The following is a 12,278-nucleotide window of genomic DNA, read 5'->3' on the forward strand; positions in this document are numbered from 1 at the left end:
GAGGTGGGCGGGCTCTTTTCCCTGAACCACTCGCACCTGCAGACAGAAAAGCCTCAGGTGAGCGTGAAGCCTTCATGACTGGCTCCAGTGTTCCCAGTCACTGTACCTGTACAGAAGCCCCTCCCATCTCATCATCCAGCTGGACGGCCAGGATGGCCGACGCTCCAACTTCATCCTGGCTAGACTCCGCCCCCTGCCTGAAGAGAGAGGTGGTAATGAGGAACAGAAACGATATGATGCTCTCATGACACGGTGTGTCAACATGTCATGTGATCACAGGTGTGACGGCAGCCAGGACACATTTTAGACCACATTCTGTCAGCAGTGTGTCCCAGTCCACGCTGTAGGACGCCCACGCAGCTGATGTCCTGTACGTCCATTCTTTGGTTCACTGTAATGTAAGTCAGCTGTTCGGTCTCTGTGATGACAACATTCACACCGAGAACAAACTGTCTACGACTAACCTTCTTGTAAATTTGCTAAATGTTCCACGTGAAGTTCTTTCTTTCTTTCTTTGAAAAAAATTTAAAAATAAATTGTCAGTTTCCAGCGTGTTGATTTGCTGACAGTGGAAGAAACAGGAAGTGAAACAGCTTCGTGCCTTCTGGGAAATTCTGCAATAAATCATCCCCTCCAGGATTTCGCTGCCATTTATTTATTTATTTATTTATTTATTTATATATATATATATATATATATATATATATATATATATATATATATATATATATATATATATATGTATATGTATATATATATATATATATATATATATATATATATATATATATATATATATATATATACACACACACACACACACACACACACACACACATATATAAATAAATACACATATAGCTGTAGCCTAAAATGCCTTGCGATGCTTTTCAGCATTTTTTTTTCTTTGCATAAAATTTCAGGAGCAAGTAACATTTAAGTTGAACCAAATCTGCACCTGGGGGTTTTTTCACAAAGAAGAATGTTTTTGAGCTGAAACTCATTATTATAAATGAAAAGTGCACAGAGCGTTGAGAAATGTCAAAAACAAACCTTCAATTCTTTTCTGTAACTGTGACAAAATACAAAAAATATAAATGCAAAAATTGTGAATAATAAATCAGTGTTTTGATTTATTATTCACAATTTTGTAGACACACAGCTACAGGGTGACGTGTGTGTGTGTGTGCGTGTGTGTGTGTGTGTGTGTATTTGCACTCACCATATGTAGATGATGTGACCCTGTCTGTTGTTGTGTCGGTACTGATACAGAATGATGTAACTGTCTCCTCCATAGAACTGACCGAAGACTGACGGATCCACTGCAACTTTATCTGATCCCTCAATACGCCAGATCTCAGGACAGGACCGGACCGGACATGACATGACATGACATGACATGACAGGACAGGACAGGACAGGACAGGACCGGACAGGACCGGACAGGACCGGACAGGACAGGACAGGACAGGACAGGACCGGACCGGACCGGACCGGACCGGAAAGGACATGACAGGACATGAAAGGACATGACAGGAAATGAAAGGACATGACAGGACATGAAAGGACAGGACCGGACCGGACCGGACCGGACATGACATGACATGACATGACATGACATGACCGGACCGGACATGAAAGGACATGAAAGGACAGGACCAGACAGGACAGGACAGGACAAGAGACATGACAGGACCGGACCGGACAGGACAGGACAGGACAGGACCGGACCGGACCGGACATGAAAGGACATGACAGGACATGAAAGGACATGACAGGACAGGACAGGAGAGACAGACAGACAGAGTAAATAACATTTTCACAAAAAATTGTTTGCAGTTAAAAACTACATCTCCCATGAGTCTATAGTCCATAGGGAAGACTGTAATGATGGCAGTTATCTTAGATGCTGCATTCAAAGCGGGTCGTGTTTATGAGATCTGAACACTTTCCCTCATGATGTGTTCACTGACCATTACAAGCTCTGTGTGTTTAAAACTAACGCTCTGAACCAAGATTAATTTTTAGAGACACCTTAGTTTTGGTTTCACACTGAAATTATCTAAGCGGACTAAAGACCTTTACAGACCTGCATCCTGACGTCTCTCCATTTGACACTGATTCGTCTGTAGACGAAGGACTTCAGTGGTTGTTTATCAAGAGACATGAATTAATCGATTTCAAGTTGACTCTTCATAAAGTCGTCAGACCGGAAGTCAGTTAAACATCTGGTCTCTTGTCCCTGTCTGTTGTAATTTCCTGTAATCTGTCCATAAGTCCAAACCATCCAAAAACTGAACCACGGTCCAGTTTGACCCAGACTGAGACCACTTCTTCTTCGATGGACCGAAAGTCTGTTTTTTGAATGCAGAGCTGTGATTGGTCAGACAGACCTGGGTCCCACCCTCACCTGTTTGTCTCCGTCTCCTCGGTCCACCATCCTGTGCTGCGCTGCCATGGCTTCTGATTGGTGGAGCTTCAATACATCAAATGGAACCTGTCCAATCAGAAGAGTTTGTTTACAGAAGCTCAGCAGCTCTCTGAACAGTCTGAACTCCATCTTGAACCTGATTGGTTTACCTTCTCAATCTTTGCGATCCGATTGGACACGTAGGCTGTTCCCATGCCGACAGTGTCATCAGGGTCCCTCCAGTCCTTAAAGAACTGTTTGAAGAGCGGAGTCTCCCCGTGCTCAGGAAGGACTTGGACCTGATAAGGGACAGGTGAGACAGGTGAGAACAGGTTGGGCAGGTATAGATCTGTCCATTCTGCAGCTGAGCTCTGGTGAGACAGGTGAGACAGGTGAGACGGGCTCCAGGTGTTTACCTGAGTGTGTGCTGGATAGTTCATCTTGTGGACAAACTGCTCAGAGCTCTTCAGAACGGCCTGACGCTCCTCAGTGTTCGCGTCCTTACCTGCACACAAACTCCTTCTCACTGACCAATCAGGTTAAAGACTCCTCCTCCTCCACAGTCAGCTGAAGAACAGAACGTCTGAACCAGGTTCTGCAGAACCAGTCTGAAATGGTTTCAGATAGAGCTGCACGATATATCGTTTGAACATCGTCATCGCGATGTACGTGTGCGCAACATCGTCACATCGCAAGTCCTGTGATGTAGGAGGCAAACACACACTGCGCAGCGATCCACCAATCACAATCGTTCTTAATCAGTTTGCCAAAGCAGACCACGCCCCTGCATGTCGACTGAGTCGCTGGTAACAACACTGAAAAATGAGCAACGAACAAGAGAAAATCGCCGAAAACGAAGACTTGATGCCAAAAAGAAAAGCAACGTCAGTTATCTGGAATTATTTCGGCTACAAGAAGGATGATATTGACCAAACAGAACAGACAGAACAGACAGAACAGACAGAACAGACGCTGCTGTGTGCAGCTCAGCTCTGAGTTAAAAGTCGTCACGTCGCCTCGAGTGAAATCCAGACCATAACTTTTTTCACTGATGTAACTCTGCTGTCACCATGGAAACAGATCATCAAACTTTGGTGATGTCATGTCTTAACTTGTCCACAGCTCCTCTCTGCTCACCGCTGCAGCTCTGTCTCACCCCGTCTGTCACACAGTGTGTCTGCTGATTGATCATCACTTCTAACCAATCAGATGTGCTGCTGTAGGCGGGACATTGAGCCAGACTACAGAGTGTAGTTGTGTATTATACTGTACAGTGTATAATGATCTAATATATGTGTAGTATATACATAGTACAGCACTGTATAAGTTTGAAGTTTTTAATATTATTACCTTTATCATTACTGTGATCATTATTATTACATCACATCACTATGGTGATAATTACAGACAGACAAAGATCAAAGACAAGTGCATTTTTAAAATCATTCTAATCCCAACACTTTTTTCTTTTTTGCTGATCCGTGACTCAAAACTGTGATACGATCCGAAACAAATGATCCTGTATTTTTTCATATCGCAGGTTAAAAAAAAAAATCACGATGTCAGTTTTTTCCAACATGGTGCAGCTCTAGTTTCAGACCAGTTCCAACACCAAACATGTGGGAGGTTTTTTTAAAAAAGGTCACAGAATGAAACAAAATGTGAAGGTTTTCTTCTTTCTGATCAACATTTGTTCTCCAATTAACTGATTTATCAAGAAAATAACTGACAGATTCATTAATAATGAATAATGAACTGGTTCCAGACCAGTCTAACCAGTTTCACACCTTTCCAGACGAAGATGTGGCCGTTGGCTCCGTTGTCGAGGATGAAACACTCGCTGGACTGCAAAGCATCTTGGGAGAATGGATTCTGCTCTGCTACCATGGTAACCTCTATGTCACCACCTGCATTGGACACCTGACAGACAGGTAGACAGACCTGTCAGTGAGCTGATTGGATGAACACATCATCCAGGTGAGACATAATTGAACCAACAGGATGTCACCATCTCGGCGTTACCTTGTAGAGTTTTGCCTGTTTCCTGTGAGAAGCGTCCATCCGGGTGTCGTCATGGTGAGCTTCAGGAAGCTCCGGCTTCTCCCCGAGAACCTGAGGTCAGAGGTCAACAGGAAGAGGTCAGAGGTCAACAGGAAGAGGTCAGAGGTCAACAAGACTTATAGCATAAAAGATACTTGTAGTATTTGTAGTAAAAGTACATTTTGTGGTCATGTTATATTTTGTGCTCACCTCCAGCATCCTTTCTGGCTCCGCCCCCTCATCACAGAACACCAGATTGGCCCGCCCACAATGTTCGTCATCACGGATACTTTTAGACACCTGTCAATCAGCCAGTCAATGAATCAATCAGACTGATGTCACTGAACAAGGATGATGTAATGAAGTGATGTCACCACTCACCATGGTTGCCTTCAACTTCTCAAAGCAGTTGCTATGGGAACCAGACCACTGGATGATGTTCTGTAAAGACAGAGAGAGACAGGTTCAGAAATGTCTCACCTCTCCACCTGTCTCACTTCTCCGCCTGTCTCACCTCTCCCAGGTCCAGTATGAAAGTGTCTCCACGGTTGAAACTCTCCCAGGTGACAGGAACCTCCGTTGCCCTGACGACTCGTCGACCTTTGACCTGCAGCAGCCGCTGAACCTCAGTGTCATTGGTCACTACATGATTGAACCCTGAGGCCACACCCCCTTTCTATGTGAGAGGAAATGATGTCATCAGTGACAGACAGTTTTGAAGAGGATCAGAGTGATGACTCTTTCTACAGAGAGGATCTTCAACACAAGATGTGTATCTTTACTGCAGTACGATTAGTACTCTCAGTACTGCAAATACTTACTGAAAAGTTTTAAGAAGTAAACAATAAAAAATAAGAACATTAGACAAAACACTTTTTTTTAATATAAACATACAATAAAAAAGTTGAGATGTAAGAAAACTACCAGTACTGTAGTACTGGTAGTACTGCTGCTGTAGTTACCATGTACTTGAGTCCAGTTTTGAAGTACCCAGTGAAGGTGCTGGACTCATGGCCCTGGACTTCACGGTACTGGACCGGCGCCCCCTGCAGAAAGTCATCCATTTGCACAGCAAAGATGGCCGCCGCTCCGCTCTCATCCTGACAACACTCTGAACCTGCAGGAGAACCAGCCAATCAGGGAGCAGAACCACAGTCCAATAACAGTCAGCTACCACCAACTGAAAAAAAATACTATTACTTCAAGTATTAATACTATAACTCTGACTACTCTATTGTTCTTTGGTGTACTGCAGTATTTGTACATGGCGTGCTGCAGTACCTTGCCAGTAGTGCAGGTCATACTGAAGGGTTCCTCTGTGGTTATCAGTGCTGTGAAGAACCAGGTAAGCATCTCCGCTGTAGAACCCTCCGTACAGACTCTCAGGAACAGGAACCAGCTCCATGTTCTCCACCCGCCACACCTGAAGCCCCGCCTTTTGACCTGCATGCTTAAACTCTGGATGGAACACCATGATGTCACCTGTAGGGGGCGGAGCCACAGAACACTAGAACACCATGATGTCACCTGTAGGGGGCGGAGCCACAGAACACTAGAACACCATGATGTCACCTGTAGGGGGCGGAGACTTTTTGCAGCTGTATTAGATGATTACAGCGAACGGTGTGAAGTTCATTTAGGGCGTGTTCAACCCCAGACGCCAAAGAGCCAAAACCAATCAGAGCGTCATCTTTAAGATGATGTTTAATCAGAAAGTTAAAGGGACAGTTCACCCAAAAATGAACTTTCCCTCAGTATCACCTCCCCTGTGCTGATGTGAGGAGGGAGGAGCCACAGGTGACGCTGTGCGCCGTGACGTCACCGCACACATGGAAACGTGTGTGACAGCAGCCTGGATGATCATTTAACACAGACTTCAGTACAACACACGATAAATAAACGAGCTGTAAAGTTTGAAAGATGATTTAACGATCAGAGACGCTGCGTTCACTTCAGTTCATTTTTCATGTGATGCTCAAATGATGACAGAGAAGAAGAGTTTCACTGATAATCAGCTCATCGGTTCATGTCAGCAGACGTTCAGCCGGTTACAGCCGGTTACAGCCGGTTACAGTCGGTTACAGCTGGTTACAGCTGGTTACAGTCGGTTACAGCCGGTTACCGCCGGTTACAGCCGGTTACAGCTGGAGGAACATGAGCATTTTGACTGAATGAAAGAAACAAACTGATTGTTCACAGATTTGAGCTGAATGTTTTGAAAAAAGTCATTCTCTTTCCAGAATTGAGCCAAAATGAGAAAAACTGGAAATCTAATTTATAACTCAGAATTCTGATTTGTTTTAATGGGAGACATTTTGCTTTCTTCATTTAAACCAGTGTTTCTCAGTCCTGGTCCTCAGAGACACTGTCCTGCATGTTTCAGATGTTTCTGCTCCGACACACCTGATTCACATCATCAGGTTGTTGTCAGGTTTCTGCAGAGGCTTGATGACGAGCTGATCATTGATGACGAGCTGATCATTGATGACGAGCTGATCATTTGAATCAGGTGTGTCGGAGCAGAAACATCTCAAACATGAAGGACAGTGTCTCTGAGGACCAGGACTGAGAAACACTGGTTTAAAAGTTTTGTGTTTGTTATCTACAGACTCTACAGACAAACAGTGACACGTTTCTGTCACAGAGATTTAAACAGAGTGACTCATCTTCTCCAACACAAAACATCTTTCCTGCAGCTGACAGAAGCAGGAAGTGACTCGCCCAGTTGGACAAAGAGACAGAGACAGACAGGCAGAGAGAGAGACAGACCATTCACACCTGTGATCAGTGTCCAGGTTGTTCACACTGATCCGACATCTGAACACAGACGACCTGCTGATGCGTTCAGGCTCATCTGGACAAGTTTACACTTTCAGTAAAAGTGTGTTTTTCCTGATCTGACTCTGGGCGGGTTTAAACCGGTTTAAAGATGAGACAAACACACCAGGAAACAATGAAAAACCCCACAGACAGTAAACGTCTCAGGACATGAAGTGAAAGTTTCACTCTTCAGCCTAAAGAACATCAATCATGTATTGATCAAATATTGATCAGCTGCTAAAATGTGATTGTGTGCTGGACACAAACTGATCACAGGTCAGTTGAACCTGATGAGCAGAACTCACACAAACATGATTCATTCATGAGGATGAGGACGATGAAGAGTTTCTGACCTGTTCTCTGTGTTTGAGTCGTCTGTTTCTGAATCAGGACGTCTGGTTTGGATGAAATAAAGGATCAATAGTGATCAATCGGCAGGAGGAGACAGAGGAGGTTTAAATACTCACCGTCTGATTATTGGAAGCTGCTGAGTGATGAAGAGCTGCACCTGAGGGGCTGCTGCAGGTAACTCCACCTGTTCACCCCCCCATGGCCACACCCACCCAGCTGAAACACAGACTGTCATCACCATATTCACAAAGAGCCTCACTTTAAATCAGACCCAAACACTGGGTCGTGACCCTCAGGAGGGTCACAGGAAATTTTATTTGTGGTCACAAAATAAATAAAAGAGTTTTAATTTTAAGATTTATATCTGCAGTCCAGCTTTGTTTTACTGATGAGAAGGAAAAACAGGAGTCTGTTAATCTGAGCGTGTGACGCTGCGACGCTGTAAAAACAAAAGAGAAGATTTAGAATTTAAAAGCAACATAGTTCAAATTAAAGTTTAGCAACTAATTAAGTTTACTTGAGATAATTCAACACATTCATGAGAACGAGACGTGAAAATAACACACACACACACACACACACACACACACACACACACACACACACACACCTCTGCTGCTGGAAACATACAAACTGCAGCCTGTCGGCACTTTAAAGGAGCAGTCTGATGTTCTTCTGTGGATAGTTTGTTACTTTATCTGTAACGTGAAGAGATTTTAAATAAATAAATAAATAATAATTGTTGACACGTTGAAAGAAAAGTGGACAGAGACAAAACCCACCACTCGCCCACACATGCTCTCACGTAAATTTTGTTTTCTCTACTCTGACTCTGATTGGCTCGTACTCGTCTTGGTTGGTTTGGGTCATTTGGGTGCGCAGGTTGAAGGAGGAGTGTGATTGGGTAAAAATATCACAGTAAGCCAATCGGAGGCGGGGTCGGACCTTCACCATCCTGGGAAAAAAACACAATTAATAGCATTTTTTTTAAAAATCAGTATTTATTATTATTATTATCGATAACCAGATTACCAGTAAATAGCCGGTTAATAACCAGATTTAACAGGTTAACAGGCAGGGAGACGTTCAGTAAACCGACCAATCAACGCGCTGGAGACGGCGAGTGTCTCAGTTACAAAGATGAAGTTAGACAGTGATGGTGCAGGACAGACAGAGAGACAGACTGTCTGTGAGGACAGGAGGACAGGGACAGACAACAACCAGTCTGTCTGTCAGTGACTGTGAAGCTAACAGCTAACAGTTAGCCTGGTGTTGTGTTCCAGGTTACCTGCAGACGTGGAGGAATGTGTCCAGGTGAGACAGGGGACAGACAGGGGACAGACAGGTCCTGGAGGACCAAACCAGTTCAGTCTGTTTCTGTCAGTTTCACACAGAAAGTCTGAGTTTAGTTCAAACCTCCTGCAGAGTTTAAATGTTAAACTGGTCAGGTGACTCGTGTCATTTTTCCTTTTTTAAAACATGTAAATATTAAAACACACAGGAGACAAAAGAGATAATTATAAATAAATAATTGGACACTGGTTTACTGTAGCTGCGATGAACACGCGTCCGAACAAGTTGTCCCCGTCCCCCCCTCAGTGGACGAGTTTTTATCGAAAGACTCAGTTCATGTTGACAGCAGAAACACTGAGCGACAGAAGAAAACCTGCAAAATGTGAGAATAAAGATGATTTCAGAGTCAAAATCTGAGTCAGCAAATAAAATAAAGACAAAGTTTTAGATCCGGGTGTTTTATTGTCCACATGAAGAACAGAAGCAAAGACAAGGAATAAAAAAAAAACATTTCTGATACAGAAAATACTGTTGATGTATTTTGTGGATTCATGATTTTTATAATTAAACTGAGAAAAAGACAAAACATGGAACGTCCGACAGATTCCAGAGGAAAACAGACGGCGGGAAGGTTCGGTGAGATTTCACTTCCTGTTTCCTCTTCAGCCACAATGCTGTCAGAAATATGTTGAAGTAACTGAACATGAAAATAAATATTTATGAGCCACAGATGCTGCATCATTAAAGCAAAATCACCAAATGTTGTAAATTTACGCAGAAATATTTCAGATATAATGCAGCGATGTCGCCATAAAAACGGTTCGCTCGTCCCGTTTGTCTTTTTAAACAGGATGATCTTTGAACGTCAGCAGCTCATGTTTGAGATTTTTGCACAAATGATCATTTAAAGAGTTAAAGTGAAACTGAAGAAAACCTTGGTTCTTGGTTCTGGTCGGATCCTCACGGATCAGAACTCGACCCAGTTCTCTTCTCATCATTGATTTTATTCACAGAATTTTAAGTTTGTCTCTTCTGAACAGATTTGACTTCTTGTTTAATAACCAAACAGTTCATGTCATTATTTATGGACACAATAAATATCAACATGAGTGACATCACAAAAGAGCCGAGTGACAAATCTACACAGAACCAGAATCCTGAAGACGAGTGGAACCGCAGAGACGTTCTAAAGATGTTCTCCACGTTTGACCCCAACAAATATCAAATCATCAACGCTTCATTTTCTGTAAAAACTTATTGATCATTAACGAACCGTGTCACACGTCACACCTTCAGTCAAAATCATTTAAACTCGACCTGAAGAAATGTGATCAAATATCGTCTTCGAGATCCTGAATCTATAAAACGTCGGTCGTCCAAAAAAATAACAATAAACGATTAATCAACTGATTAATTAGAAAAGGATCTGTTAAATCAAACACCAATAATCCTCCAGAGTGAAGATCTGCCTCTTTTCTGTAATTGGAAAACAGATATTAAAGCTAAAACGAGCCAATAATCAATAACTGGCAATCAATTGATCCTTCAGGTTATTTTTGGTTCCAGTTTCTGAACTGGGAGGATTTTCTTTGTTTTCGTGTGACTGTAAATTCAAAATCTTCTGACAAGTAATCTGATATCAGATCATTGATCAATATTTTTAAACAATCAATCAAGAAATTAATAATTGATGAAAATCATTGGTAGTTGAGGTTTTGCTGAACATATTTTGAACTGTAGTTTGGTTAAAACACGAACATCTGAAAAAGAGGATTGAAGAACTGATCAATAATTCATCAATAATAAAAATGATCTTTAGCTGCAGATCATCGGTGCAAAATCTCAAATATGAAAAGTCCTCACACACAGAGTAGACTGATCAACTATTGATTATTGATCACTGAAGAAAAGAATCTGTGGATGAATATTTGTCTTTTCTGTGGATTATTTAACAAAATGATTCTAACAGACCTTCAAACGTTCACGCCGAGCGTTGTATTGATCAGTTTGTTCCGATCGATTAACTGTTGGTGACTTCTGATCATCTGAAATCACAGACGTGTTTCAGTTTAAACATCGGGATGAAAAATCGGAAAATCAAACTAGAGTGAAGAAGTTCAGGACATTTTTCCAAGTAAAATGTCGGCAGGTGGTTACCACGGCAACAGATGAAACACCGTTCTCTCTTAAAGGAAAGAAGTCGTGTCTAAATACACAAAAAACGAATAAAGAAGATAATGTTTGTTCCGTCTGCAGCAGATCCAGTCCTGCAGCAGATCCAGTTCTGCAGCAGATCCAGTTCTGCAGCAGATCCAGTCCTGCAGCAGATCCAGTTCTGCACCAGATCCAGTTCTGCAGCAGATCCAGTTCTGCACCAGATCCAGTTCTGCAGCAGATCCAGTTCTCATCATTCCTGATTTTTTTTCTCACAGTTTTGATCCAGAGTGAGAAAATCTTTGAGGACGTTTATTGAAATAAAAGTGGAAACAAACGTGACGACGTGGAACCTTTAAGATGTGGGTCGTCACGTCGCCGTCATTTTAAACCTCGTTCAGAGTCGCTCACAGTGTTTGCAAGGAAAGACTTCTAGGATTGTCCGCCATTTTGCCTTTGACATCATCATCGTCATCATCGTCATCATCGTCAGTCTGTAGTTGTAGTCTCAGGGACCAGTCCAGTTGTAGTTCTGTTCAGCTGCAGCAGCAGTTCATGATTAAAAGAGGAGTCTGTCATTTTAAAGCAGCAGCTCCGCCCTCTGACCTCAGCGAGATGACAGGAAGTGACGTGATGGTTCAGTACCTCGTTTCTCCACAGACAGGAAATGCAAACTGGACTGAAATGTGTTGGTCGCAGCGAGGTCGTGATCACATGGGACACGTTTGTGAACGAGCCTGAAGTCTAAAGTCTAAAATCCAACATCGTCTGTTACTTAGCAACCAACACTACTTTTGTTCATCTCGTTGAGTTTAACAACTTTTTAACTGTTTTTCTCTTTGAAATAAACTGAAAATACAGAAAAAGAGCGACTGAATTTAAAGTTTTAGTTTTTTTCTTGTTCACTAGTTTTCACAACTGAAAAAGAGACGTTCAAAAAAATCAGACGAGAAAAAGCTTGTTGTTTAATTTATCATCGTTTTTCTTTCAGTTTGACTTTTTCATAAAATAAATATCTCTATTAAATCGGCCTGTTTTTTAGATGCAACAGTTAATGTGTGTGTGACATTAATAAAATATTCATTATGAGGATTGATTTCAGTCTGACGCGTCGATGAATCGCTCTTCCTGTTGTAGCGGCGTAAAATAAAAAACAAAACATGTTCCTGTGTGATCCCGACCGCCGTCTCTGACGAGAAGAAATCAGATC

The 12,278-nt window shown here is 42.3% G+C and overlaps 1 protein-coding gene across 1 annotated transcript in view; it reads right to left on the reverse strand.

The window, feature by feature from the left end:
• The window catches only part of LOC146319688 (gelsolin-like), a 13,467-nt gene extending 5,829 nt beyond the window's left edge, over window positions 1–7,638 (reverse strand). The window contains exons 1-14 of the mRNA XM_084727705.1: window positions 7,624–7,638; window positions 5,732–5,932; window positions 5,413–5,567; window positions 4,965–5,126; window positions 4,832–4,891; window positions 4,661–4,750; window positions 4,433–4,522; window positions 4,198–4,330; window positions 2,827–2,915; window positions 2,581–2,709; window positions 2,411–2,497; window positions 1,223–1,356; window positions 107–197; window positions 1–36 (exon numbers count right to left, since the gene is read on the reverse strand). The exon at window positions 1–36 is cut by the window's left edge and continues 135 nt beyond it. Coding sequence (XP_084583831.1) covers window positions 1–36; window positions 107–197; window positions 1,223–1,356; window positions 2,411–2,497; window positions 2,581–2,709; window positions 2,827–2,915; window positions 4,198–4,330; window positions 4,433–4,522; window positions 4,661–4,750; window positions 4,832–4,891; window positions 4,965–5,126; window positions 5,413–5,567; window positions 5,732–5,924 — 1,449 coding nt within the window. The 5' untranslated portion in view covers window positions 5,925–5,932; window positions 7,624–7,638. The remainder of the gene's footprint in view (window positions 37–106; window positions 198–1,222; window positions 1,357–2,410; window positions 2,498–2,580; window positions 2,710–2,826; window positions 2,916–4,197; window positions 4,331–4,432; window positions 4,523–4,660; window positions 4,751–4,831; window positions 4,892–4,964; window positions 5,127–5,412; window positions 5,568–5,731; window positions 5,933–7,623) is intronic.
• Window positions 7,639–12,278: the final 4,640 nt, after the last annotated feature.

Source organism: Lutjanus erythropterus, chromosome 10 (assembly GCF_056507025.1).
Source record: "Lutjanus erythropterus isolate fLutEry1 chromosome 10, fLutEry1.hap2, whole genome shotgun sequence".
Lineage (NCBI taxonomy): Eukaryota > Metazoa > Chordata > Actinopteri > Lutjaniformes > Lutjanidae > Lutjanus > Lutjanus erythropterus.